At 47.2% G+C, this 26,874-nt stretch overlaps 1 protein-coding gene across 3 annotated transcripts in view; it reads right to left on the bottom strand.

The window, feature by feature from the left end:
* LOC146177853 (G patch domain-containing protein 2-like) overlaps positions 1–26,874 on the bottom strand; it is a 123,060-nt gene that overhangs the window by 58,310 nt on the left and 37,876 nt on the right. For all 3 annotated transcript variants that reach the window (XM_084580614.1, XM_084580615.1, XM_084580616.1), the window contains exons 5-7: positions 25,549–25,622; positions 19,993–20,150; positions 11,889–11,933 (exon numbers count right to left, since the gene is read on the bottom strand). In XM_084580614.1, coding sequence (XP_084436740.1) covers positions 11,889–11,933; positions 19,993–20,150; positions 25,549–25,622 — 277 coding nt within the window. The remainder of the gene's footprint in view (positions 1–11,888; positions 11,934–19,992; positions 20,151–25,548; positions 25,623–26,874) is intronic.

Raw genomic sequence — 26,874 nt, 5'->3', positions numbered from 1 at the left:
AGCTGTGCAGCCGCTCTGCATCGCCAATGCTGAGCTGCGTGACACGTGTGTCGCCAACTTCTCTTTCTCCACTTCAAGTTCACGAAAAGAGAGAGAGTAAACAGCTTCGGATAGACATCGGCAAAATCCACGATTGCGACTAGTAGTGCTAAGCAATAAAAAAAAAAAAAAAAAAAGTTCAGGCCGATTCACATGCAAGCAATTGAGCGAACTCAGCAAGGAGCGGTAGCGACAGAGTGAAAAATTTCGTGGAACTGAGTCGCTCTCGCCGCCACGACAGCTCAAAACAGGCTTTTGCATCGCCGCGGCAAACATCGACTGTTTGCGCTTGAATGTGAACAGCTTTTAGTTGGTGGCGCATCCCTCCATTTCGGCCGTTGCATCCACAGCTCAATTATTGGCAGCGCGCCAAGATGCTGCGCAGCGATAAGGCCACGGCATGTTTATCTTTTGACTATACTTTTTATGTTAGTTCCTGTGGTGGCGGGAAGCGAACTTGGGCATAGTGGCCATGATGGTTTGATCAAACAAGCGTGGTTCGATTTATCACGCCAAGCTTGGGACTGGCGTAGTCCACTGCCACAAAATCATTAGAAAGCGTGATAGCTGCAAATGCCATTTGAAGCGAACAATGCAAAAAGCACATGTCATGTCATCATCACAGCTGACCGCGTGTTTTCATTCATTCACAGATGCAAGGATGGGCAACTCTCGCAGCAGCAGCAGCAGCAGCAGCAGCAGCAGCAGCAGCAAAAAAAAAAAAAAGCCCTTTAACGTTTACAGCCGCCATAGCTTACGCTAGGCCGCACATTCAGCACGACACGGATGGTCGACTCTTCCAAATAAAAAAATAAAAAATCAGCCACATCTTAACGTTCGCAGTCGCCATAAGATTTCTTCGATTTGGCTTGCACTGGCTGCACTACAGTCAAACCTGACTATATCGAACCCGTTTACATCGAATTACCCCGTATATCGAACAATTTATGAACATTGTATTGTTAAAACAAGAATATATAGCAAAAAATACTAATATATCGAACAAAAATAGCAGCCGCGCTTGATATATCAAACTTCCAGCCGCGAAGTTTGCTTTCCCGAGTGGCGGCTGGGCGAGCTGCACCAACATCCCCCCTGACAAAGTGGTTTAGCCCAACAGCGCTCGCACGGCGCTGCTCTCGCTCCTTCAGACAGCCACCCGGCCACCCCTAGCAAAAGTGGTTCGACCGCGCACTCTTGTTTCCCTCGCAGCCACGTGCGCCTGCATGCGGTTGTCTCCGACTCGCTCGACTGCTTCGTTCCGTGTGCTTCATAGCTTTGTGGGGGCGGTGAGCTCGTCCGCTTCGTGAAAGATGGCTGCTGTAAAGCAACAGAACCTAACCATATCTGCAAAGCTGGAGATCATCAGAAGAGTTGAGCGCGGAGAAAAGAAGTCGGATGCCGCCGCAGCGTACAGCATCCCCAGAAGCACGCTGAGTACGATTTTGAAAAATAAGGCCGGCGTTAGGGCTAAGGCGGACAAGAGGCCTGCTGCTACCACCAGCGCTCGACGAGTACGGACTGCTGCATTTGAAGACGTAGAGGCAGCAGTGCACAATTGGTTTGTAGACATTAGGTCGCAAAACATTCCCATTTCTGGCCCAATGATCGAACAGAAAGTGAAGGATTTCGCTTTCATGCTGAACAGACCCGACTTCAGAGGCGGCTCAGGCTGGCTGCAGTGGTTTAAAGAGCGTCACGGCATTATCGGCCGTGCTGTCACCGGTGAAAGCCGCGCAGTAGATCTCAGCAGCGTGCAAAAGTGGGTCGATGAAAATTGGAACGACATCACAACAAGGTACCATCCCCGTGATATATTCAACGCCGATGAGACTGCTTTGTTCTGGCAAATGCTTCCGAACAGAACGCTGGCCTGTCGTGATGACAAGTCCCACGGCGGGAAGGTCAGTAAAGCCAGAATATCCGTGTTGCTTGCCACCAACGTCGACGGGTCAACTAAGCTTCGACCGCTCGTAGTAGGAAAGAGCAAATCGCCGCGGTGCCTAAAGAACGCACTTTCTGTTCCGCCGTCTTACAGATGGAACGGGAAAGCTTGGATGACAAGCGAACTTTTTGGCAAGTGGCTCAGGTCCTGGGACGACGACCTGGTAAGCAAAGGCAGAAAGGTCTGCTTGCTGGTTGATAACTGCTCTGCGCACCATTGCAACATCAGCGTCAGCAACACTGAGCTTCGTTTTCTTCCGCCCAACACAACGTCGGTGCCTTTAGACCAAGGTGTCATTCGTGCACTGAAGGCAGGCTATAGGAAGCGACTTGTGTAGAGGCTTTTGCTAAACCTCCGCGAGCTGAAAATTGACCTCCTGGGAGCAATAACCATGCTGAATGCGTCATGGAACGACGTCAAACAAGAAACAATTCAGAACTGCTTCAGTCATTGTGGACTCTCTGCTTCCGGCGAGGCTGGCGCCAGCTCATCAAACAATTACAGTGAACCCCTCGATAGCGGTGAACCGCTCGAGGAACTTGATGAGTTGTTCAGCCAGCTTTCCGAGTTCCCGGGTGCTGTTTGTGTTGGGACTGCAGCAACAGACTTCGTCTCCGTCGACAACAATGTTCCGACAACCGGAGAGCTCGCTGACGAAGACATCATTGCCGATCTCACTAGGGATGTCGACGGCGACAGTAGCTGTGAGGATGAGAGTTCGGACCCGCCATCGTGTTCCGATGCACTTCACGCGCTGAGCGTTGTTCGCCGTTACTGTGAGTCAATAGAAGGCTGTGGGCTCAGCTGTTCCCGGTCGCTCGATAATGTTGAGAAGTGCATGCTGAATAATGCTTTCAAAATGAAAAAGCAGAAGAAGATCAGCAACTGTTTCTCGCATTAATAGTCCCACCGTAAATGTTTTTATCAAATAAAGAATGCTTTTTAATGATGTGCGGTTTATACATTGCCAAATTTGCTAAAAGCTGTATTTCGAATTACCCGATTTATCGAACTAATTCCCGTTTTTTTATGAGTTCGATATATCCGGGTTTGACTGTAGTTCTGAAAAGTGCTGCAACGGTGCCGGACGGTCCCGTGAGCGTGCAGTGCCAGTTCCGACACTGGCGTGGGACGGCAGCTGCCAAAATGAGTATGCGCAAGTGCAGGACTCTGCAACCTAGCAGACGCGTGCGCGCAGTATACATTTCATGTATCGCGTGCTGTAACATGATCGCGTCCAATTTCGAAGCCAGCTGCCGTAGGCCTACTTCATTCGATCGGAAAGTGCCGACGACTATGGTCACAGTGACATTGACTGTGACCAATTGATGAACTTTCGTACGACTGCACGATCATTATATCGGCCAGTCAGCGAAGATGCCATTCATGCGCCTGGGTATGAGAGACGTTGTGAGCAGTTGCCACGAGTATTAGTTTAAATAAGGCTGCCTAACGAGACACTTGATTGATTCAGAGGTATAAATCCAAGGAATTCCGGTCTTCTGTCCAAAAGCGCTGCTGCTGAAAAGATGCACATACCTCACTGCACAGTGTATATAGACGTGTATATAGACAAGTTTGATGTCGCAGAGTCGCTGCGCACGCTATCGTGTGGATCAGGTTTCTCACACTCACTTGGCACGACAAAAACTCGATCGATCACAACTGATTTCTGTTCGTAGCTACCAGTCTTCTTACGTCAAGACTAGTGCCACACAACACGACAAAAAAAAAAAAAAAACACTACATAGGTCACCGCGCGCGAAGATGCCATATCGCGGCACGTACCGCTACATATGTGACCACAACTAGATATAATACCGCTCCCACCAACAAAATGCTAATCACCGGCATGCAGCCCAACTACCCTGTATACGCAACCATTCGAGGATCCGTTAGCAGCGAACCATCCAAGTTCTGAAGGAGACAGACCTTACAAAGCTCTGCAGAACAATGTGCAGCATTGTCTATCTGCTGTTGACCGAGCGATGCGTACACTATGCTGGAGCGAGTGCAGGATGAACGAGACCTCGCGCAGAATTAGTCCTGCACCTTGAGAAAACGAGGAGAGAAGTGCATACGGCGTGGGAGGCACCGGCAAAACGAGGATGGCAGTGCTGCACTACTTGAACTAGTACAGCTGGTGCAGTACGATGACAAGAATGGACGACTCTCGCAAAAAAAAAAAAAAAAAAAAATCTGCACTTTTTAACATCTGCAACTGCCATAGCTTACGGATGCTCAGCATGACTACACGAGAAGCGTAGCACACGTCAAACATTATGGTGTCGCAGCGCTGGTAGACAACGACAAAAGGACTATGGACACACACAATTGTGCTGTGTGTCCTTAGTCCTTTTGTCATTGTCTGCCAGCGCTGCGACACCATAATGTTTGACAACCACCACCAACTAGCCCAGCAGCATACCCTACATAAGTATCACATCAGCCGCCGCGTGCAAAGGGTTCGCAACACGCATTGGAGAAAGTGTTCGACGTTCTGTCTAGTGTCAGGTTCTGTCTGCCATGAGCTGAGCTGGCTTGTTAGCGCATGTGTAATGCGTGCTGCTACGAACGCAGACCGGGAAAGAGAGGAAGGGGAGAGAGAAAGCTGGGCAGAAGAAGGGGCACACCAAAGCTTCGCTCTATCGTGATGTTTCCCCTGCATTGGCTGTGTCTGTCATGGCTGCATTGGCTTCATTGGCTGTGTCTGCTCCATACCACCCTTGCCAATCAGTTCCCTGTCGTTCCTTCACGCACATGGCTTGAAACCGTCATGCGCTGACGCACGGCAAATGATCACCACAGATGCGCGCACCTTTGAAGAAGGGCGTGGCATTGTCGTAGGCCAGCCATCGCTAAACTGTTCCCTCTCATTCCTTTCGCGAGCGGCTTGATAACGTCATGCGGCAAACGGCCGAGGGTGATGCGGTCATCCTTGGGGAAGGCGCACCTTCCAATGAGTGGTGCAGAGTCCGATATACGACGCAGCTTTCCTATACTTTTACACGAGATTTTCAAGGGGATATTTCGCGATCTCGATATAACCGAAATTCGTATAAACTGTATACGCGATGCGCAAAACGCTGACAACGCCACCTGTCGCCAAAGCCACAAAGCGTAGGTGGGCTTGGCCGGGGCGCTGTTCGTGTCAGCGTCTATGTGCGCGCGTCGTTTTTTCGTCTTTTTTCGCAGTTTAACAGACATAACGCCGCTGACAACCTTTAGCAGTGTTCGGGAAGAATTGTTGCGTAGTTGGTTTTTCGAACACACAGAAAACTTTGCCAGGAACTTGTTTGTATAAGTTTCAGTGATGCTTCACTAGAACGACGGAGGCCGTGAATTGCGGCTTTTCGACGCAGAAAGCAAGCAATCGCACCCAAATGACATTTGTTCAGGTTAATGCCATTTCCAAATTATGGTAACTGTGATTGATATGCAAATATTGTAGTGCCTTCAATATGTTGCAAAGGTGAAGGCGCTGTAAACGAAAGCAGCCTTTAAATTGACATTCATGTCTTGCATACCTGGTAACCAACCTTTTGATTAGGACTATCAATTACGAAGTTAGCGGCTGTGTCGGCGGCGTTTGTTTACAAAAGGGTACGGAAAGTGCGCACGTCTGCGCTCGACAGTGAAACGCGTACGAGATTCAACCAACGTGCTCTTTCCACACTAAAGCAAGTGTCAAGAGCCACACGCAAAATAGGGAGTATAGTGTACTGCCTGACAGTGATTTATAGAACCTTCGAGTATCGCCCTACGGCGCAGCATACTACAGCCCAGTTGACTCCCGTACGCTTTTGCCAAATCGTTTGCTCAGTGTATTAAGGCCCGTCGAAAAATGCTCGAGCTTAGCCTCATCGAGAAAGAATATCGCAAATTCGTAACGCTTGCTACATCGGATGCCGCGAACTTAATGCCCGCGAAGGCGGCCGACGACAGCGCTCTGGCCATGTGCAAGGTAAAGTGAAAGGCCCTAGTCGTCGCTGGGCTTAACGCCTAAACGGTTTCGCATAAAAGCCGTAGCTGGAAATGCTTTGGAAATAGTAAATTTCCTATTCATAAATTGCCTTACATCAGTTCAATTGTCTCACAAATTGTCTTACAGTACACGGAAAGTATAACTTCGGCGACGCCTTAGCAGCAGAGCTGGAGAACGAAATCGGATGAGCTGCGTCACACCGGTGGCAGCTGCTAAAAACAGAAATTTGCTTGTATTGCTGTTATTACTTCTTCCAAAATCTCGTTACAAAACAGCGCTCCTCAGTAACGATAATTTTTTAATTCCTTCCTCAAATTAAGCGCGTAATATTTAAGATGAACAGAGCATGCTTTTCTGAAGGTGGCGAAAGAAATCCGTCGTGTCGGCGACTTGGCGCCAACGGACAGCGGCAACAGAAGCGACCTGTTCCACCCGCGCTGAGTGCGGTGGCTGAGAGTTGGCGGCAGCAATGAGTGCCAGTTTTTTTTTTGTTTTTGTTTTTACGATGCTATTTGGCATATTTGGCTCCGTAAAGCAGTGCGGCTCTTGCGCTGTCCGGTGCGCTCCTGTCAGCCCTTGAAAATCCGAGTGAGGGAGTGTGATTTTCGTGCCGGACCGTACCCATATCAGGTCTCCAAGGTGAACACCCTCTAGTCTCTAGACCAATGTAGGTAAGGGAAGTCGGCAAAACGGATCCGTAACCTTGGGAAAAGGATTGGCTCTGAGGGCTGAGCCGGTCGGGCTGGGGTCCAGAAGCAGGAATGGCACTGCACCGGGACTGGGCGAGGCTCGCCGCCGTAAAAAGCGGTGCGGCTGAGCCCGGACCAGCGTCGGGACCTTCCTGTGGAAAGCCACAGCTGTGCTTGTTCCGGGGGCTTCGTGCCCGAGGTTCTTGCTTTGGCCGGCAGAAAACAGCTAACTCAGAACTGGCACGGACCGAGGGAATCCGACTGTCTAATTAAAACAAAGCATTGCGATGGCCGTTGATCGGTGCTTGACGCAATGTGATTTCTGCCCAGTGCTCTGAATGTCAACGTGAAGAAATTAAAAAAAGCGCGTGTAAACGGGGGAAGTAACAATGACTCTCTTGTTAGGGTTATCCTTGAATCCGCAGAGGACGCAGTACTTTGGTTGGAGGATCGATCATTCCATGAAGTCCTCCGACTATGAGCTGCCTCCCGTCACTGTGGCCGGCGGTCTCGTCTCTCCGATCGGGCGTAGTGGTCCTATTCGATACCTTGGCCTAGACCTTTTCGTCAACAAGGCCCCCAAGGTGGCCGGTTGAGGTGCATGCTTTTGAGGTGCCTGAAGGCACTACTGCGCAGCAAGACCTTGCACGTGCAATAAAGAAAGGCTCCCTGCAGTGGTGGAAGAGGCTGCAGGGAGGCTACAATAACAAAGACCTTTTTGCTCACAAAGCACAATTTACAGCCAATGCGTGGCTTTCCCACGGTTCCAAACTCCTTCGGGATGGAGATCGGATCAAGGCCCTCCGCCTACGCACGAATCTGTATCCCACACGGACTCTGCACAATCGGCACTCAACCGATCCTGCAGATCGTATCTGCAGGCGCTGTAAGAGAGCCCCAGAGACTGCTTACCACATCCTCCAAGAGTGCAGGATACTAGATCAACAGAGGACAGCCCGGCATAACTACCTGGCTCAGCAAGCTGAGCGAATGGTGCGGGAGAAAAAGCCCACTGCAACCATTATACGAGAGAAGACGTATCCTGCACCCACTGGTGCCCGGCTAAGGCCGGACATGATTGTCGAGGATGGCGATGAGGTCCACATTGTAAACTTTGCAGTAACATGGGATGCAAACGTAGCCATTCTTAGGAGCATGTGCGAACACAAGAGGCAAAAATACGAGTGCCTGAGGGGCCACTTCCCGGAGAAGACAGTCTCCGTTTGGGGGATAACGTTTGGGGACCGCTCCATGTTGTGCAATACTACCATAGCTGCCGGTCAAGTGTCGGGCCTTACGAGAGCTGACCTTGGTTGGCTCTCCGCTAGGGCGCTGCTGGGCAGCATTATTGTGCTCAGCAGATTCCAGAGTTTAGTTGTTTAATGAGGTCTTTATTTTTTATTATTTTACCTTAACCTCAGTGTTTTTGTGTTCGGTTTACTTCTAATGTCTCATTTTACCGGCTTTTCTAGAGCATTGCTTAACTTTTTTACCCGTTGCCCCCCGAGACTTACCACTCTTTGCCTGTACATCAACAAAATTACTTTTTTTTCTTTCTAACACTGCGGCACACCCTAGCGGGGGCTTGCAGTGCTGTCAAGTGGGCCCAATGACCAGTTATGGCGAAGTTCTACTTCGCCCACTTGGCCATGCAAGCCTATCTTATTAGGCACATTCTCGGGGGGCTACCTTACCCTGACCAATTCAGGGACATTTTAGTTACTAGCCAATTGCCTCGTCATCTAATTAGTGACGCGCATGAATGGATTAACGAGATTCCCACTGTACCTATCTACTATCTAGCGAAACCACAGCCAAGGGAACGGGCTTGGCAAAATCAGCGGGGGAAAGAAGACCCTGTTGAGCTTAACACTATTTCATATTTCACATATTTCGCATATTTCACATAGATGACTAGCTGCAAACTTATAAGAGCACAGTAGTATTTAATGCAGATGGCACTTTTCTAGTTTATTTTGGGTGTATCCTCTCACTGAGTGTCTGGTGTCGACATAACACATTTCCTCGTTGATCGCATTCAGATGAGTACCTCAAACTCATACATCGCACAGCACACGGTTGCATTTTGCGTTTCGCCTCCACCTAAACGCGGGCATCACAGTCGACTTCGGTCCGGATAACTCGATCCTCCTCAGTAGCCTGAGCCACTTCGGCAGGTTATTGATATTTTCCAATATGCGTTTTGAAACTTGCCATGCAATTACATTGAAGACCAGAGCCAGTGTTCCTGTTGCCTGGCACGATTACGAAAACATAACATGTCGATGCACTTTCTATTCAGACTAAGGGCTCTAGGGCTTGTTATAAAGCGCCCTGTAATTCTGCAGTTGGGCGCGAGGTTGACACAAATGAAATTAAGATGATACTATAATAATTAAATAGGATATAAAATTTAAATCTAATATGCTCTTGGCTAACCTGTTACGCAGCTTTTCAGATATTGCATCTGCTGATATCTCACTACCCCAATAAATTATCTATTTTTCTGATGCTCAGAATGCTGGTTTGCCGGCTCTCTTGCTTTTCCTGCGGTCGCACCGGTAGGAAACCGCTTGCAGTTTCGACGACACTGCCTAGTTTGCTGTAGCAATATATTGCACATAAACGAAGCAAGCGTGTACCATTAAGCAAATAAAGAATACTGGTTCATAGGTCAAGGAATAAGCGAATTAGCATGGCGTTGTAATGAAGCAGGACACTCACAATGAGCTCTACTTCGTACGCAACCTTCTTGACGCTCGTCTGCAGCAGACACTGATGCATATGGTGGCGATGTAGTTCCAGACAGCCGTGATATCGAACACATGTCCACATTATAAAGTGTGATCCCTTTGCGCACACTGTCACCGCGGAAGTGCCCTCGATGCGCGCACAAATGGCAGATCGCATGCGCGCACCACGGCCACGCTTGCCGCACGAGGCCCGCCTCGGGTTCCGACAGCCGCCGCTACGCGGCTTTCAGTGGCACCCCTATAGGCGCTGTGCATGGCGTATAAATGGTGCACTGGAATCTTTTTGTGAATGGCAGCCTAAACATTACGACATTTTAAATCACCATGCATACTACTAGTGAGAGATGCTATGCAATGTCAGGAACACCTCTGAGTGTCGCTGAAGGCAGCATAGACAACACTCACTGACTTCACGCATATGAAACCAGCTGATATGAATTTGTGAAATTCTTCAGCCAGAGTGCACTAAGTACAATGCACAGAATTTTGAATGGTCTGAGCATGCCATTTTGCAGAGCGCAACAGACAAGGCAAGGACAAATTTTTCTAATGCATTATTTTAACAGTTGCTACCAGCAGGTGGGGCACTTGCAACAAACGAGAAATGTTCAACAAAACACGCGCATCCTTGCACACCTGTCAAACCCTGCAACAGCCACCAAAACCCAGCTGTAGAAGTACTGCATTTCTGCACTCAGTTCGAGTACGACACTTTGGTGAAATAGTATTGCAGGAAGTGCAGTCAAATCAAGAAGGCCAGGAGAAGGAACATGCCTTTCCTAAGTTACAGCTGTGTAAGTAAACAGATGCACCGTCTTCCTTCACCACTGCATTCTTGACCTGAGTGCAGGCAGATATCGATGCATGGAGTTAGTTTTTAGACATTTCATCAGCCTGCTTGCAATGACGAAGCAGCAACTACAGCATGCAAAGAAGCCAGTCTCAGCACAGCTGTGTGCAGAGCTTAGTGTGAGAGGCCTACTGGTTGCAGCAACTGAAAAAGCGCATCTTTGTCCCAGACTAAATTTGTACTGCCTGTCGTGCTGCCACTGTTGCTTGCTTGTTGGTGTCAATCTGCCGAGCAACAAGTGCAACCGAGAGCTTTCCCTGCCTTTGAGCTCTTCACGAAGTACTCACTAGCCCTCATAGGTTGTTCCACGTCAAGTGCCTGCGAAGATATGGCAGTTGCAACACTGCCTTGACCACAGCCACCTCCCAAGCATTTCTTATGGGGGTGGTGTGAATTAACGCCAATCGAATTGGTACTACTGTGTGCAGCTAGGGTTTTGCACATGTGCAGGTCGCTTGCATATGCAGTCAGAGCCATCTCCACAACTTGGGAGTCACATGCTGCATCATTCTGTGAACTCATCCCGATTACAATTTCGAGTCACTTCGGAAAAATTTGTATCATCTGAACATTTGTATCATCAAAACGAAAGAAAATAAGTGTGCAGAACCGTGGGAAAGGTAGTCGCGCAGATCTGTTTATGTCCGAGAAAGTTTATTACGGTCGTGCAGTCACAGCTAGCCACTCGCGGCGCACACAGCCCAACAGGCGATCGCAACGTCAGTGACATGAGGGCCACGGGCCTCCGCGGACTCCTCGCGGCGAGTACAGCACGACAAGAAAAGGAGACGTGCTGGCCGAGTGGCATCGCAAACTGCTCATGATGCGTACAGCGCAACTAGCGGTCGCGAAGTCTACAATGTGCGGCCCGTGCACACCCTTCGCGTGCGCCGTCTACTAAGGGACGCACGTCGCTGCAAGCTTTCCGCGGCGTGGAAAAGATCGCGATGTTGGTGATGTGCGGTCTGCATGCCTCCGTGTACTTCTTGCGGTGCATATAGTACGAAAGGAGATGGCGACACGCAGGACGCGCGGCGCCGCAAACTGCTTGCGGATCGTGATTGCAGAGCCAGCGATGTGCGGTCCCTACACACCCGGTACGTACGCCGCCACCGCCTGCTGCAGTTTCGAAATCCATCTGCGGTTTGTGGACCAAACGCTGCTGAAAACTTTTCATGGCATGAGCCTGACAGACAATCGCGACATAGGCGAGGTGCGGGCTACGCGTCACCACAAACTGCTCATGATGAAAACATACAGCGCAGCTGCCGATCGCGAGATCAACGATGTGCAAGCAGTGCGTAGTGCTTAAGGTTGTGGTAGCAGTTTGCACGTTCGTATCATCTATAGTGGTCCGGGACAGTGTTTGAAACATCCGAAATTTTGCACACAATGCACTTCGGCCGGGGAACTTCGTGAATTCGTATCATCCCGCAATTCATATCAACCGGATTCGTAACGCCGAGATTTTACTGTACGAGGTAGGGTGCGCGTGTATATTTTGCTACATAATTCGGACTTTTAATGCACGATACCCAGAAGGAATTTGTTCGTGTCAATTCGCTGCTCGGTGCAGGTCACTGCACAAACGGGGTTATCCGGTACACATATAGCACAGTTCACTCACCGACTTGCCTAGCCTCCGTCTGCCTGACCGGATAGCCCTGCCACCCTGGGAAGAGAAGAAAAAGGCACACTTTTGTGCAACAGGGCAGAACAAAGAGAGCTTGCTGGTAGTCATTAACATCTGGAATGAATGTGTGTTTGGGCCTTAGATATATGTGCAAGCGCTAACAGAACACGAGAACCATAGGACACAGAGCCACGCGCCATGGTTTGCTTCTGTTATCTCGCAACTAACGCCCATACTTTTTCAATAGTGTACACACCCATGTCTTAGAAGTAGTTGTAGCTCGTTGAAATACTTTTATAAATATTTATATCAAAACATTGCAGCCCATTGCTAGGCATAAGCAGAAATAAAACATACTTTATGCCCATAATTTAACGAATATGAACAAAAGATTTGCGAAAGCCTTAATCGAAAGTCTACTATCTCGAGCAAATTCTTGGCTTGCTTGTGAAGCATTTGCAGAGCAAAGTATTGTCAAGGCAACAGAAAATCCCGCAGCTAATCAGTGAAAGCAGAGATTCAATCGATGACAAATATATGCCTCATTAATAAAGGAGTAGTTAGTCATTGAAATCCAACCAAGCGCAGCTGTACGGCTAAAAAGGAAAGCTATACAGCTTTCTCAGAAACTTCGTAGTTAAATAAAATTCATCCCGGTCCGGGGATTGAACCCGGGACCACTGACTTTTCTGGGCAGTCGTTCTACCAACCGAGCTAACCAGTATGGTCAGCAGAACATATGGTACGGTGAGAGCGAATTGATCAATAACTCGAAGTAGGAGCGGTGTTGATCGAATAATTTAGGGGAATCTGTCAAGGTGGAGTAGATTTTTGGAGAATCCAACTTGGGGGATTCCCCTGAATTATTCAATCAACCTCATTCGATATGCCTCATTCCAGCCAACTTTCAAAGCTAGGCAAAAGCGCAAAATGAGTGAAACACCACATAGAAATGCAGAGAGCCTGCCAGAATTCTCTGCACTTTTTTTAGCCGTATACAAAACATACGAGACACAAAAATACCAATTTAGCTTGTAAGGATGCATTCCAGTTTGGTAATTAAGTCTTGAGAATAAAATATACATTTCGGCAAAGAATTCCAGTCTTCAATAGTTCAAGAAGAAAAAAAGAAAAGAAAGAACGACCTAGTTTAGGTGGAAACTGGAGCAAGTGAATATTCGTGAACATTTGGAAATCTCACTGGAGGACATCTGATGCACTGTGGGAGTTTAGGTCTGTGTTTTCCTATCAAGAAACTGTAATAGCGTCATTATGAGCTACCACATCAGGAGAAAGACAACTTTAAGAAATGCTTCGGCGCGGCAGACAAAGACAAGACGTAGAAAACACACCACAGAGCGCCAACTAACAACTGATTTTATTGAAACCTGAGTCAATGAATATATGCCCTGCCCTCACCGACAAAAAAAATAAAATACAGTGAATAGATCACTAGGCATAAAATGATTAGCAAACACGGCACGTGTGACACAAGCGAACATCCTCTGCACCAAATCTAATCATTTTGATAGAAATTTAATTCTTTCTTGAGCAGTGTCACAGACGGATTGCTCACACGTGTTCGTCCCCGAACGAAGAATGACTGCTGTTTCGAAAATTTCCCTTTCAAGCTGGTCTTTCCTGCGGCCTAAAATAACTGTATCAGCCGCATCCTTTGCAGTGCACCGCCAGGTACTCCCCAGTGCTGTTCTTGAGAGAGTTTAGTGTTCCCTTGGTCTGTCATTTATGCACCTAAAACTGACCACAGGTGAACTTCATCTTGTAGATCACGCCTACTGCACATGGGATGAAATGATTCTAGTGTTTTTTGTCGCACACTATTGTCTCTGATTCCACCCTGACGACTACCGGACATAGCTTCGACAGTTTACAAGGTGCCGTAAAAACCATGCTGACACCATGTTTCGTAGACACCTTTTTAAGGTTGTGTGAAACCTTGTGGATGTATGGTACTGTCGACGACTGATTTTTCGGACACCCAACATTCTTGATTATTCGGACTTCTTCCTGGTCTTAGGATATACCTTATAAAGTCAATGTATTACACGGCTCAAAACTTCGAACACATTAGGGAGGGCTATTCGATTTTTGGGACATTCCAAGCGTCAGCCGGCCAACTGCCACACATTTTGAGCGGTGTCGCCGCCATCTTGTTTGTTTGCTTTTTCCTTCGATAGCCTTGAAACCAGTGCCGGCCTTGCGTGCCGCTCCTCAGCTAAACTGACGCTGGATCGAAGCTATATTATTTGCCTAGCAGCTTCCGCTTCCAGAACAACATCGCTGCTTGCTGCCGGAGTGCTTTTTTTTCTTCCTTTAGCTTGATCGCTTCAACTGCCTGTTCCTCTGTGTGCTTGCCGTGCATTGCCGAGCATAGCGAGTAGGCCTAGCCATGGTTGTGTTGATGCGAGAACTTCGTTCTGTCGCTACTGTGGCTCGTATTTAATTGAATCTGCTTCAGTTCTTCAAGAAGCTGTTTCCGAATTTAGTAAGGAGCTTTTTTTTTTCTTTTCTTTTTCGCATGCAACGTGGCAGCGTGAAGGCACTCAACAGAGCCGGTGTTGTGATCCAGTGGTTGGTGGGGTGTGCTTCGACAGTGAGTGGGAAAACCTACTCTGTCAATATGCTCGGAGCACTTAGGATGCTTGCCGATGCGTGGAAGTCAGTGGCACTCTCAACGCTGTGCAATTGCTTTCGCCACGCAGGATTTGTGCTGAAAGACTGGTCGGCTGCCATGGACGAGGAGAGCGTCGTCGAGCAGCTGTCGGGCAGTGAGTACCTCACTGACGACCTTCACACTGCCGGTGTCGAAATTCTATCGACCGTCTCGTTTTCGAAGCTTACAGGCGTGGACCACAACTTGGAACTGTGCGCTGAGCTCACAGATGCAGAAATTATTCGCCAAGTGCTTGCGAAGTCTAAGAGCGATGATGACAATGACTCACCTGCAGCAGCGCAGCCGATGCAAGCTGAGCTCATGCAAGCGGCCGCAACTCTTTCGTCCGCGACACTAAGACTCTCAGCGAAATTCAGGCGGACCTGTTAGTACGGAGGCGGAGCGTGGTGCAGAAAAGCATTCATGACATTTTTCCGGCCTCAAAGTGAATAATAAGCAATGAATTGAGCTTTTTTGGTGCACATTTGTTTTTTCGGACTGCTCAACCTCAAAATAACAGCTTGAGGGGCTAGTTGGTTTGTGTTTGTTGCGCCACATTTCTGGGTATTGTACAACCTCAAATTTTTTTTTCTTTTCTCTTAAGGGGGGACACTGGTCTTAACTCTTTCCCTACCATGGGGAAAATGGACGTTTTCTATAGGTTGCACTAGATATTCTTTTCTGTAGAAACTGTCCTGTGTAAAATTTTATGAAATACATGAAAAGAAAGCTAAATAGATTGGCTTTGTAGGCATACAACTTTGAAAATGAAATTATGTATTGTAACACAAAATTTTATTTTCCAAAAACACGACTTTTCAAAAAAATTGAATAAAATTTGAATAAATGCACATGTACATGAAAGGAAAAAATATTAAAAATTTTTTCGAGATATACAAAATGCAGAGAAATCTATTGGCCACTTCCTGTGAAAAAATAAAACTCTAGTACCAAAAAGTATTCTTGCTGCATAATAATAACTGGAAGCTTATAGTTTGGCACAAAATTCAATAGGTTTCAGTAGTTTTTTTTTTTCTGGCAAAAATATCATCTCTGAAACCTGGTGTAATACACGAAAAAAAAGCTATATAAACGTGCTTTTTAGGTATTCAAGTTTGAACAACAAATTATACGCAGCAAGGTAAAATATATTTGGCCAAAAACAAAACTTTTGGCAAAAATGAACAAAAATGCGTAAAGATATGCTTTTATCTAAAAAATAAAAAGGCTAAATACTTTCTTGAATATGCAAAATGTTTGCCATGTCATTGGCCAGTGTCTGCAAAATCCAGGGTTATAGATTTAGTATCTTTCTTGCTAAGAACAATAACTAGGAACAGTAACTGTATGTCCTATAGCTGGGCATGCCAGGCGGCAAAGCAGTTCCTTGATGTGAAACAAAGAGGGACATTGCAGGTCTTGCAGTAGACTCTTGTTTTCTGCTGCGTTTTGGTCTCATTATAGCACTTCTTGCAATTTCGGTATGTGTCCATTTTTTCTGGTTGGTGCTGAATGCCTTGCGGCGGTGGAGGAGCCCGAACTAACCGGACTGCGGCCGCCGATGTTCCGGGCTGGTTTCCATCGTCGTCGGTGTCAGAACTGAATTCTGATGATAATGTAGCATCTTCAGAGTCACTGCTACTTGTATCGTCGATAAAATTCGTCGCAGTCAGCGCGGAGTCGTCAGATTTACGACGTTTCGAAGCGCGCGTCGTCGATGCCCGTGCTGCCATTCTCGCGCGTGACTCCGACGCGGCCGCGTGTTCGGAGCGCGTTCAAAAATAGCCGCCTCGCGGTAAACAAACTAAACAACAATGAAACCGAAGCTTCATTTATCCGCCTACGAGCTAGATGGCGCTTCGTGCCCGTGAGCGATGCGGAAAATTCAAAATTCGCGTGCGACGTCATCGTTAGTGCGTCCGGAGTGCGGCCGCCGGGGTTCCGGGCCAATTTTCGTCGTCAACGGGGTCGTAACTGATATCTGATGCTAATTAGCAGCATCTTCAGAGTCACTACTACTTCGGATATCAATAAAATTGATCATAGACCGCACGGAGTCGTCAAATTTGCGACGTTTCGAAGCGCGCGTCGTCGGCGCGGGTGGCGCCGCTCTCGCGTGCGTGCGACTCCGACGCCCGTTCGGAGCGCGTCCAAAAATAGCCGCCTCGCGTGAAAAATATAAACAGCATCGAAATCGAATCTTCAGTTATCCGACTACACGCTAGATAGCGCATCATGCCCGTGAGAGACGCAGAAAATTTCAAAATTCGCGCGTGAAGTCATCGTTAGTGCGTCCGGAGTGCGGCCGCCTGTGTTCCGGGCCACTTTTCGTCGTCATCGGGGTCGGAACTGAAATCAGATGCTAACTGGCAGCATCTTCAGAGTCACTACTACTTCGGTAATTGATAAAATCGATCGTAGACCGCGCGCAGTCGTCAAATTTGCGACTTTTCGAAGCGCGCGCCGTTGGCGCGGATGGCGCGATTCTCGCGTGCAAATCCGACGCTGTCGCATGTTCGGAGCACGTTCAAAAATAGCCGCCTCGCGTGAAAAATATAAACAGCATCAAAATCGAAACTTCAGTTATCCGACTATACTCTAGATGGCATAGCATGTCAGTGAGCGGCGCGGAAAGGTTCAAAATCGGCTCGCGAAATCATAGTTAGCGGGCTAACGATGCTCAATGGGCGCGGTAGGGAAAGACTATTTTCCTTATTTACCAATCAAAATTGATGCTACTTGGTGGGTTTGTGTAGTTTTTTGTGCAGATTCCAAAACTGCAATTATTTCTTTTGTGATCCAATTATTTCATGATATAATTACACCAATTAGTCTAATTCTTACAAGAACAATTACAAAATTACTACTAAGAAAAACTTCAGATAACACATTGCTGGACACTAGAACGAATGAGGAACACAATGTTGCAAGCAGTTTTTTGATTAAGCAAATTTTCTTGTTTTATTGCATAACAAAGCTCAAAGTTCAAAATATAGCATATAATGGTCACAAAAAAAAGCCATCTTAAAATTCTGAACAAGAAATTAAAAAATCTACTTGCAACATTGTGTGCTCCACATATTTGGCTTCATGCTGAAAAAGAAATTACTACTCTATCTGCAATAGGTACCGAGATATTAAGGTCGCATGGTCAACGATGCACGTTTTGAGAAAAGAGCAAAAATGAAACGGGATTATTTAACAGACATGCACTGGTGCAATGCACACATTTACAATTTAAAATGGCTAGAAACCTCCAGGAATGTAGTCTCTTTGCTTTCCAACGTCCAAGCGTCGCCTCTTTCATTTTAATTTGCAGTTGCAGTACATTCAGTTGTCACTTTTCCGACTAGGTGAGTCACCTGCAGGCGACTTTTATTTTCTTATTTTTTATTATTATTATTTTTTTTTTACGTACATCGTTTTGCTACGTCCTCGCATCAAGACCACGGTGAGGAGCATTTATTGCGGAAAAGAATATAATTTGGAGCTGTCTGCTGCTTCCCAGTACTCTGCATTGCACGGGAAGCAAGTGCATTCACTAAGGACTATGAACGAGGTCCGATCGGTGCAAACGCGCGGCGAGCTCTACGAAGACGACGTGTCCCGCAGTTTACGCATTGAAGAATAAGTTTGACGGCGATTTCTTATCCCCGTTCACTTTATTAAATGCCAATATCGCCGCCGTATGTTTTACGCTTCGCCAATCTCGGCAAACTGTTTAGATCTGACGATCGTGAACTCCGCCTCGCCAAGCGGACTGTCCGCCATCATTGTCACGAAAACAATCCGTCTACCACTTCGTTACTGGAGTTGGCGCGAGTTCAAGCTTTTTCTGTTTTGAGCTTACCTTCTTGCTCATCTGCGGCCTGCGATAACACCGTCGCGGCGGTAGCGACCACTGGCAATAGCAGTCTCCCGTGCTGGAGAACGCGCTAGGCCTACTTCAGGCTCGTACACACGATCGTTCGGCGCACGACTTTCGTCGGCCTGAGCGCGCACAGCCGGGGCAGGGCATCACTTGAGATGATTAAACAACTATCGTTTTCACTTTTTTCACGAATTCCTGCCGTGAACGCAACTCACGGTTCGGAACCAAGCGCGGCCGGCGTCACGTCTCCACAGTCTCCCCAGGGCTCGGGCGCGCCGAGCAGACGCCGTCAGCCAGCTCCACCAATGCGGTGACGCCTTATCGTTACGTGCACCCCGAAAGCCAATGGAATTGCAAATGCCACGTTTTCTTTTTTGCTATTTTTTATGCGACCAATAGGCAAATGTACACAGAAGAGGCGGCAATTTGAAGACGAAAGGCGGCTCTTTTGAATGAGACCAAGATGGCTACGGTGCCGCGCACAAAATGGGAGCTGCACCTCGCGAAAAATGGTTGTTTCGGGGGTCGTTTTCGGCCCAAATTTGGGCGACATCGATTATATAAATTGGCATTGTGATTAAAATACCGACCCTAGAGATTAAAACCTAGCAGATATGCAGATAAAGAGCTAGTAATTTCGCAAATCACATTTTCTAAAAAGTGGTTTTTTCGCGATTTTTTGGTCCGAAAGATCCGTGTCTCCCCTTAAAGGTTCCCATGATGTGTCCGCTCTTCTTGGGTGCATTGACTTGTTGAATAATAATTACGCGGCTCCCACCATCAGGGACGACTTGTAACTGGCCATGCGAAGACGCTCTTTGAGTTCTAAAACTGTCGTTAACCTTGTGTTCGAAAGACTTTAGAAGGGCGGACTTAAATAGGGAAACCACAAGGCCACATTTTACAAGTTTTGAATGGCAGGAATTGTCAGCTAATGAGGAACGACTTCAGCATGAAATCACGGAGGCTTTTTACATATCAAGACAAGGGAGTACATGCATAAGCGCACCGTCGATTGCTTTAATACGAAAAGAACTGGCAGATCTAGACCACACATGGAACTAATCTCTCCCGTCGCTTCCTTCATCTTTTTTGGTAATTCCTGTTCGCTTTCATGACTATGAGGATTTTTTGCTTTTGTTTCTACATCTTATCTTAGTTAGTAAGCACCCCCACCAGCTGTATCATACCCTACACTTTTTCTGTCCTTGATGCTATCACGTTTGTTTTGTCGTGTTTTGTTACGTGAGATGGGTATTTATTCCATGTTTTTCATTAAAAAGTTTAGTTGTGAAAAAGCGCTCGTGTTGTGTCCTTCTATACTCTTAGTCCTCGTTTTTCGCAGTACCTTCTAAATGAACCTGATTCAACTCGCCCAACTTTCAACCTTACTACTCCTGCTTAAGGCCACATGAACTTGCTAGCATGGCCTAGGGCAGTGTGTCGTCATGACTGCGCACACCCAATCAGTGCCAGATGACTGCTTGGGATTTTTTTTCTTTTATGGAGACTGTTGCATCAACAAATGAACTTGAGGGCATCAATGTGCTGACCTTGGCACTGTGGAAGGCCCGGCGGGCAGCCGGTGACAGGTGGCGCAGGCTGCCAGCCAGGATGGCCTGGAAGCGGGCGTCCAGCTCCCCAAAGGGATCCTCCTCCCACCAACAGCTCGGACCACCCTCGTGGAAGAAGTCACTCTGCTCATCATCCCCTGAGGAAAGGATAGGCCACACAATCAGGTGGTTTGCCAAGTTCTCTTTGCACAAGCCACAGCTGGCTCTTGCATGCAACACTGTTCCAGTGGGAAACAGCAACACAAACCCTCTTTATATGCTGAGAAGCACAAGCCCAGGTCTTGCGGACATTTGCATGCTTTCCGAACAATGGAGCTACTGAGTACGAAGGTTGGTATGCAAACTAAGCATCATTGTCAACAGCACAGCAGCCCCACCTCCTGTTCAAGTGGCAGGAATTGCCTTGAGGAGGCTATGCTCACTCCTCGCTGTCATGCTGAGAACCACTGTATACTTCCATCGGCTATCTCAGAGTATCGGCACTTCGTCATGCTCTCCAGATAACAGCATGCAGCAATTATGTCCTTTAGTTTTTCAATTTGAGGGCTTGCTCACGGTCGTCAACAGAAATACGGCAACAGCCTGAACCCCTACCTTTTCAATGAGAGCAAAGTTATGCCGACAGAGTGCATATTTCTCGAGTTGAAGGTAATCATAGTTTAGCACAATTTAACCTCAATTAACAGGGTCGAGTGACTTTGGAAGGTGGAATTTTAAAATGCTGTAAATTATAAATTCGCTAGCACATTTTGATCAAAATTGCAGATCACTGTAGGAACATATAACCATAAAAATGGAGATCAAAAATGTGATTCCTCAACCGAGTTTTGGTCACAATGACCCATGTTCCCCTCAAGATATTTTGGTTGGTGCTAAGCCTAATGCTGATGGCTGTGTGCTCCTTGGGAAAAAAAAAAAAATTGATATAATCACAGCGAGCTTATCCCCGAGTTTGGAAAGATCGAAAGGCTGAATGGTGAATGGAACTAAGCATAGACACAGAAGTGCCTTTATGAGGACACATTTGGAAAGAAATCTTACTAACTGCTCCTATGCCAACAACACTCTTGTTGCAAAGGTCACAGAATGATACTCTTGTGGCACTGAACAATTTAATGTAATTCGAATCGAATGCACTCGATGCATCGAATGTCATTTCTTTTCTGTTGGTGCTGCACGGTAACATATATAATGTGATTCGCAAATAATGGCAGTTAAGGTCATTGAGGAAAAAATTACCACAGTTAAGGGACATCAGTGTACATAACAGGCGTATAAAGCATTTCGTAGCATTTTAAAGCTGACAATGTTTTCTGTGCGATATTATAGGCGTCAAACAGAATTTCTGGCCATACTGTAGCGCTTTAGCCATCAAAATCCAAGCCAAGTACAAAGGCATCAACAGATCCAATAAATGTGAACAAACGAAATGGCTGATACGAAGGAGCAAGGACTAGTGTGGATACAGAGCGTGGAGATGCACGGAGACACGATGGGCATGCAGTTGACATTCAAAATATTAAGTGCTCAGTTACAGGACAGCAAGAAACCCAGAATCCAAAATGATTGACACTAAGGCATGGCAGCGCCGCTGCTGTGACCAAGAGTAATGACTTTTCACAACAGCCTGTGATGCGAGTTTCTCCCCAGAATTAACATAATTTAGCAAAACTGAAAAAAAAAAAAAAAAAAAAAATACTCACTTTGCTACTCACGTGCAGTCAAGAGTATACATTCGATTCTGAGATCGAATGGGAATGAGTTTCCCGAACACACTGGATGGCGAATGTCATTCAAACCTAATGACAATACATGTGCTGCTTAAAGCCGCGTTCAGACTACGTGCACATCCGTCGTAAGTATCGTATTTATCACAGTGCTCATAGCGGCTGGAACTCCCGTTTACGTAGTTTGCGACTGCGCATGTTCACACTGGGCCGTTTGGTAAGATGCGTTCTTTACGACCGGCCAATCACCGCTCTCAACATGGCGCCGGTTAGCAAGCGGCTGATAGTTTGCGGAAATTAAATGCTCTGGAGAGGTCAATTAATAATGAACCAGCAATGTTACCTGCATCCACGAAGGATATAATTTCATCAATGAGAGAGATCACACCTCCGCGTTCCTCAAGCTCAAAATGAGATGCGAGAAAAGAGACTGGACAAACAAATAAAATACGAAAAAGAACAATGGTTATATTAACAATTAACCACTAGATTACAAATACACTTCTTCGTTTCGCACACCCATGTTCGCACACAGTTTCCAAATGTCCGCTCACCGTGCTGACACCGCTCACTCCTTCGCACATTTCTTCATGCGCCCGCTCTCATTGTCGACGCACCGCGCACTCCTGCACGGTGTCTCGTGATCGCACTCTCTCACACCAAAACATGGACGCAGTATATACGTAGTTCTGGCGCGCGGTACGCCTGCATCCCTGCTAGTGATTTTACCAGTGCCCCTGAGCGATCTTGGAGACGGGTCGGGGCGGTGACTGAAAGGTCGTACCGCTGACTCTAAACAATGAGCCGGGGCGCGCGGAAGACTCGGATACGTCCGCGGAACCTCGTCCCCCCTCAGAAAACGCCGTTTTCTTTTTCTCTTTTATGGTGAGCTTCTTTCAAACTTCGACAAGTCCGTGCCAGCTCCGTTCTGCGGCCTGACCACAACGTCACCCCGCATCGGCCTTTTGCTGCAGGCCAATTGTTCACTTGTCAACAGGGCCGATGGGCTGCGAGAATGCACTGGGATGAAGCAGGCATCCCCCGCCTCCATAACCTCACTTTTTTAAACTAGAGGAAACATTTGCTTGTTGAGAGTTTGTTCACACATGAAAAAACGGATTGAAAAACCACTTACTGCTTTGACTCAGTGCACTGGTAATTTGTTAAAGCTCAGCTACTTTGGTCATCTGATGAGAAGAGAGGAGTCGCTGGAGAAAGATTTGATGTTGGGAAAGGTTGAGGGTCGCCGGAGAAGGGGTAGGCAGCGAACGCGATGGTTAGATGGCATCCTCGAGGCACTGCAGATGAAGTTATGTGATGTTAGGAAGATAGTGACAGACCGGAAAGCGTGGCGTGACATGGTCCATAGGGTCATGAACAGTCGGACACGGCTGAACGACTGAACTGAACTGATTGTTTTGCACCTCTCTCTGTGCGATTTCAGCTACTGGTAGCAGAGAACCGGCCTCTGCCGAACTTCTTTTATGAGAGGCTGATAATACCACAGCGAAGAAGATTCCGCACTGCACTTGATCAAGCTGCGGACAGACACAATCACCGACACAACACCAATAACATTGGTGAGCCGAGACACTACAGCAGAGTAGGAGCTTGATCAAGCTGCGGACAGACACAATCACCGACACAACACCAATAACATTGGTGAGCCGAGACACTACAGCAGAGTAGGAGCGTTGGATGATGTCGCCTACTACAGTCGAACTCGGATATATGGAACCCGGATATATCGAATTTTGGTTATATCGAACTCACGGAATATCCCCTTGAAAATCCCATGTAAAAGTACAGGAAAGCCGCGTCATATATCGAACTCCATTTCACCGGTCGTTCGATATATCGAACTCCGCACCACGCACTGGAAAATGTGCCTTCCCCAAAGACATCGCATCACTTTCGGCTGTTTGCCGCGTGACGTTTTCAAGCCACGCGCGGAAGGAATGAGAGGGGACAGTTTGACTAGGGCAGCGCCGCGCCCATTCCCCAAAGGCGCGCGCATCTGCGGTTGCTGTTTCTCGCGCCCCAGCACGTGCGTGACGTTTGAAAGCCATGTACGTGAATGAACTAGAGAGAACGGTGGGAACGAGAGGGGAAAAATGCGATAGAGCGAAGCGCAAGGGTGTGCTTATTCTTTTGCTGAGCTATCTCTCTCCTTTCTCTTTCCCGGCCTTCGTTCGCAGTAGCACGCGCTACGCACGCGCTACGCATGCGCCACGCACGCGCTACGCATGCGCCAAGCCAGTTCAGCCCGTTTTCAGACAGAACGTCGGACGCTTTCTCCAGCGTGTGTTGCGAACCCTCTGCGCGCAGCGGCTCGGTGGCTGACGTGGCTATGGCGCCTGTGGAAGTTAAGAAGCGGCAGATCTATCCCTTGGTCTTTTTTTTTTTTTGTCTTTTTCTTTTTCGGGAGCCGTTTGTTATCGCTGTGCTGTACACACGGCTTAGCTTAAGATATGGCGTTACGAAGTGGCTTTATTTTTTTTGCGGGAGTTGTTTATCCTTGCATGTATGGATCAAAGAAAGCACGCGGTCAGCTGCGATCATGACACCGGCTTTTAGCATTTTTCACTTCAAACAGCATTTGCAGCTACTTTATCACACTTTCCAATGATTTTGTGGCAGACTACGGCAGCCCCAAGCGCGGCGTGATAAATCGAACCAGGCTTGTGCAATCAAGCCATCACGGACAGTCTGCCAAGTTCGCTCCCCGCCGCACCAGGAGCTATCAAAAGATAAACACGCCCCGACGTTATCACTGCGCAGCATCTTGGCACGCTGCCAAGAAATGAGCAGTGGATGAGACGACCAAAACGGAGTGTGACATGCAAGCGATAATGCTGGCGATTTCTGCCGCGACCGGTGGCACAGAAACCTTGTTTTGAGCTGCTGCAGTGGCTCGTACCGCAGAGGGACGCAGTTCCAAGTTGGTAATTTTTTTGCTCTGTCGCTGCCGCTCATCGTTGAGATCGCTTAATCGCTTGCATGTGAGCGAGCTGACCTTAACGCTTTTTCTTTTCCATATTCTCGAGCACAAAAGTGGAGGGTGGGTTCATTATGCGAGTAAGTTGATTACACGACAAATACAGTATCGTTTTTTCGCAACGTAAGTGCCGTCCCAAGCCGATTTCTGTATATCGAATTATCGATATATCGAACTATTTCGCGATCCCCTTCGAGTTCAATATACCCGGGTTCGACTGTAGCTGGTTTGCGCGCAAAAAATGGACGGACCGGAAACCCCGTGACCGGAAAAAGGGAAAACCGAAACAGCTGCGCTCATTGGTCGCACGTAACAGACGTATCTGTGCTAGTCGTAAAAGTCGCGGGTTCAACATTTACGTCCACACTGGCTGCGGACGTTACACATCTTACGCTCAATGCGACAGCAATCTGAACAGACACATTACGTTTTTTGCGCACCTAGTCTGAACGCGGCTTTAGCAGCTGAACAATATCACTTGATGCTAATGCCATTCCACTCGACTGATACAGTATTGTGACAGGGGCATCCAAATGGCTTTGTCTACGAATGCTTTCTTGTGGAACAAACCACATGTAGACATGTGAGAGCCAGCTGCCTTGCAGAAACTATCCGTATTGACTTGAAACAAAACCCACGCCTGTCTCTGTTTGCCTGTTGCTGCAGTGGTGTTAGCCTTCCTCTGCAGATAAAAGGAGACAGCGGATAGAAATCATCTGCAAACTGTGCAGCAGCTCGAGGAAGACAACTTGGGCCACACTGCACGAGGTGGTCCAATCACTGCAATGGGAAGAGAAAGAGTGGCGGCACCTTCGCGGCCTTCGTCGTTGGTCAGGATGCCCGCATCGCTCTCGCTGCTGCTCAGGCTGCTGCTGCTGCCCTCCCTGCAAGGGTACAGATACTCCTCATTACCACACTGTGCTCCCTCAAAACCACCGGACAGTGCTCTGCACTGTCCACACTATATGGGAGGCAACCATTCACGCATGCCTAGTAATTTCCCATTTAAAAAAAAAAAAAAAAAAAGAACTTTTTTAAGAATATGTGCAGACATTTCCAAAAGTCCACTGTACACCCTAAAGCCAAGAAAATACCCATACAGCCATTTTGTTGATTGTAAATCAACAGCAAAGTAAGAAAAAGAAGAGAACTGCAGTAGTATTTAGCCCACATTTGTTCTAGGTGGTAATCTATCATCATGTTTAAAGAGAAAACGAAAGTTGGGGAATCACCCGAGGTACCGCTGCAAACAACCACACTAAGTTCACTGAAATCCATTCATGCAAACATTATCAAACTTCTGTAAGGCAAAGATGTTTCATTTCTGCTCTGACTTAAGACTATTGGAACATAGAAAAAATTGAGCTTTTAGTATGCAGCCCAGCAGTTACTGAACACAAGACACCTATTTACTGAAATAAGCTCGTGTGAACTTTAACAGAACTTTCATACGACACCGGAACTTTTTCTCATATTGCCACAGGGTCTAAAAACTTCTTTACTTTGCAGCAAAGGTGAGCCAATTGGTTGCCTGAAAGCATGCTTTGGAAAAGATGTGAAACAGCCGATCGCACACGGTCATTTGCGGTGCCCAAGCGGCAGTCAAAATGTGGTGCAGCAAGCAAGCTTCCAAATAACACCAAAACAGCCACTATCGGGGAACAAGCTGTGCAGTGCACTACACGCAAACTTCAGCTTTGCCTGCCCATTCTCAATTCTCATTGCTCACATGGAAGCATAAAACTTTGACTTCTTTTAGATCTACTTCAAAGTGGACTCAAGCTCTGACATTTTAAACAAAGAACATGCTGAACATGGAGTTTTTACAAAAACTATTTTGTGATACTGCTTTTGCATTGCAAGACTCGCTTTACAAACAAAGTTCTTGTTAAATTTGTGTGAATGTGCTAAGACCCACATTACAAACAAAGTTCTTGTTAAATTTGTGTGAATGTGCTAATATATCAACAGTCAACTTGCATGTGGCAATGATGGGTAAGATATTAAGTGTCCGACATGGTAGAGCCTGCCGTTTTTTTTTGTTTTGTTTTTTTTTGTTTTTTCTTGCACTGGCTGCTCTGCTGTTTGCAGTGCCCAGTCTCCTGTTAACCTTTCACACCCTCCTCTGTTCAAGAC

This window comes from Amblyomma maculatum, chromosome 10 (assembly GCF_055883805.1).
Source record: "Amblyomma maculatum isolate TAMU_Amacu chromosome 10, ASM5588380v1, whole genome shotgun sequence".
NCBI lineage: Eukaryota > Metazoa > Arthropoda > Arachnida > Ixodida > Ixodidae > Amblyomma > Amblyomma maculatum.
The sequence above is the reverse complement of the archived record's forward strand: the minus strand, read 5'-3'. Positions and strand labels throughout refer to the sequence as shown.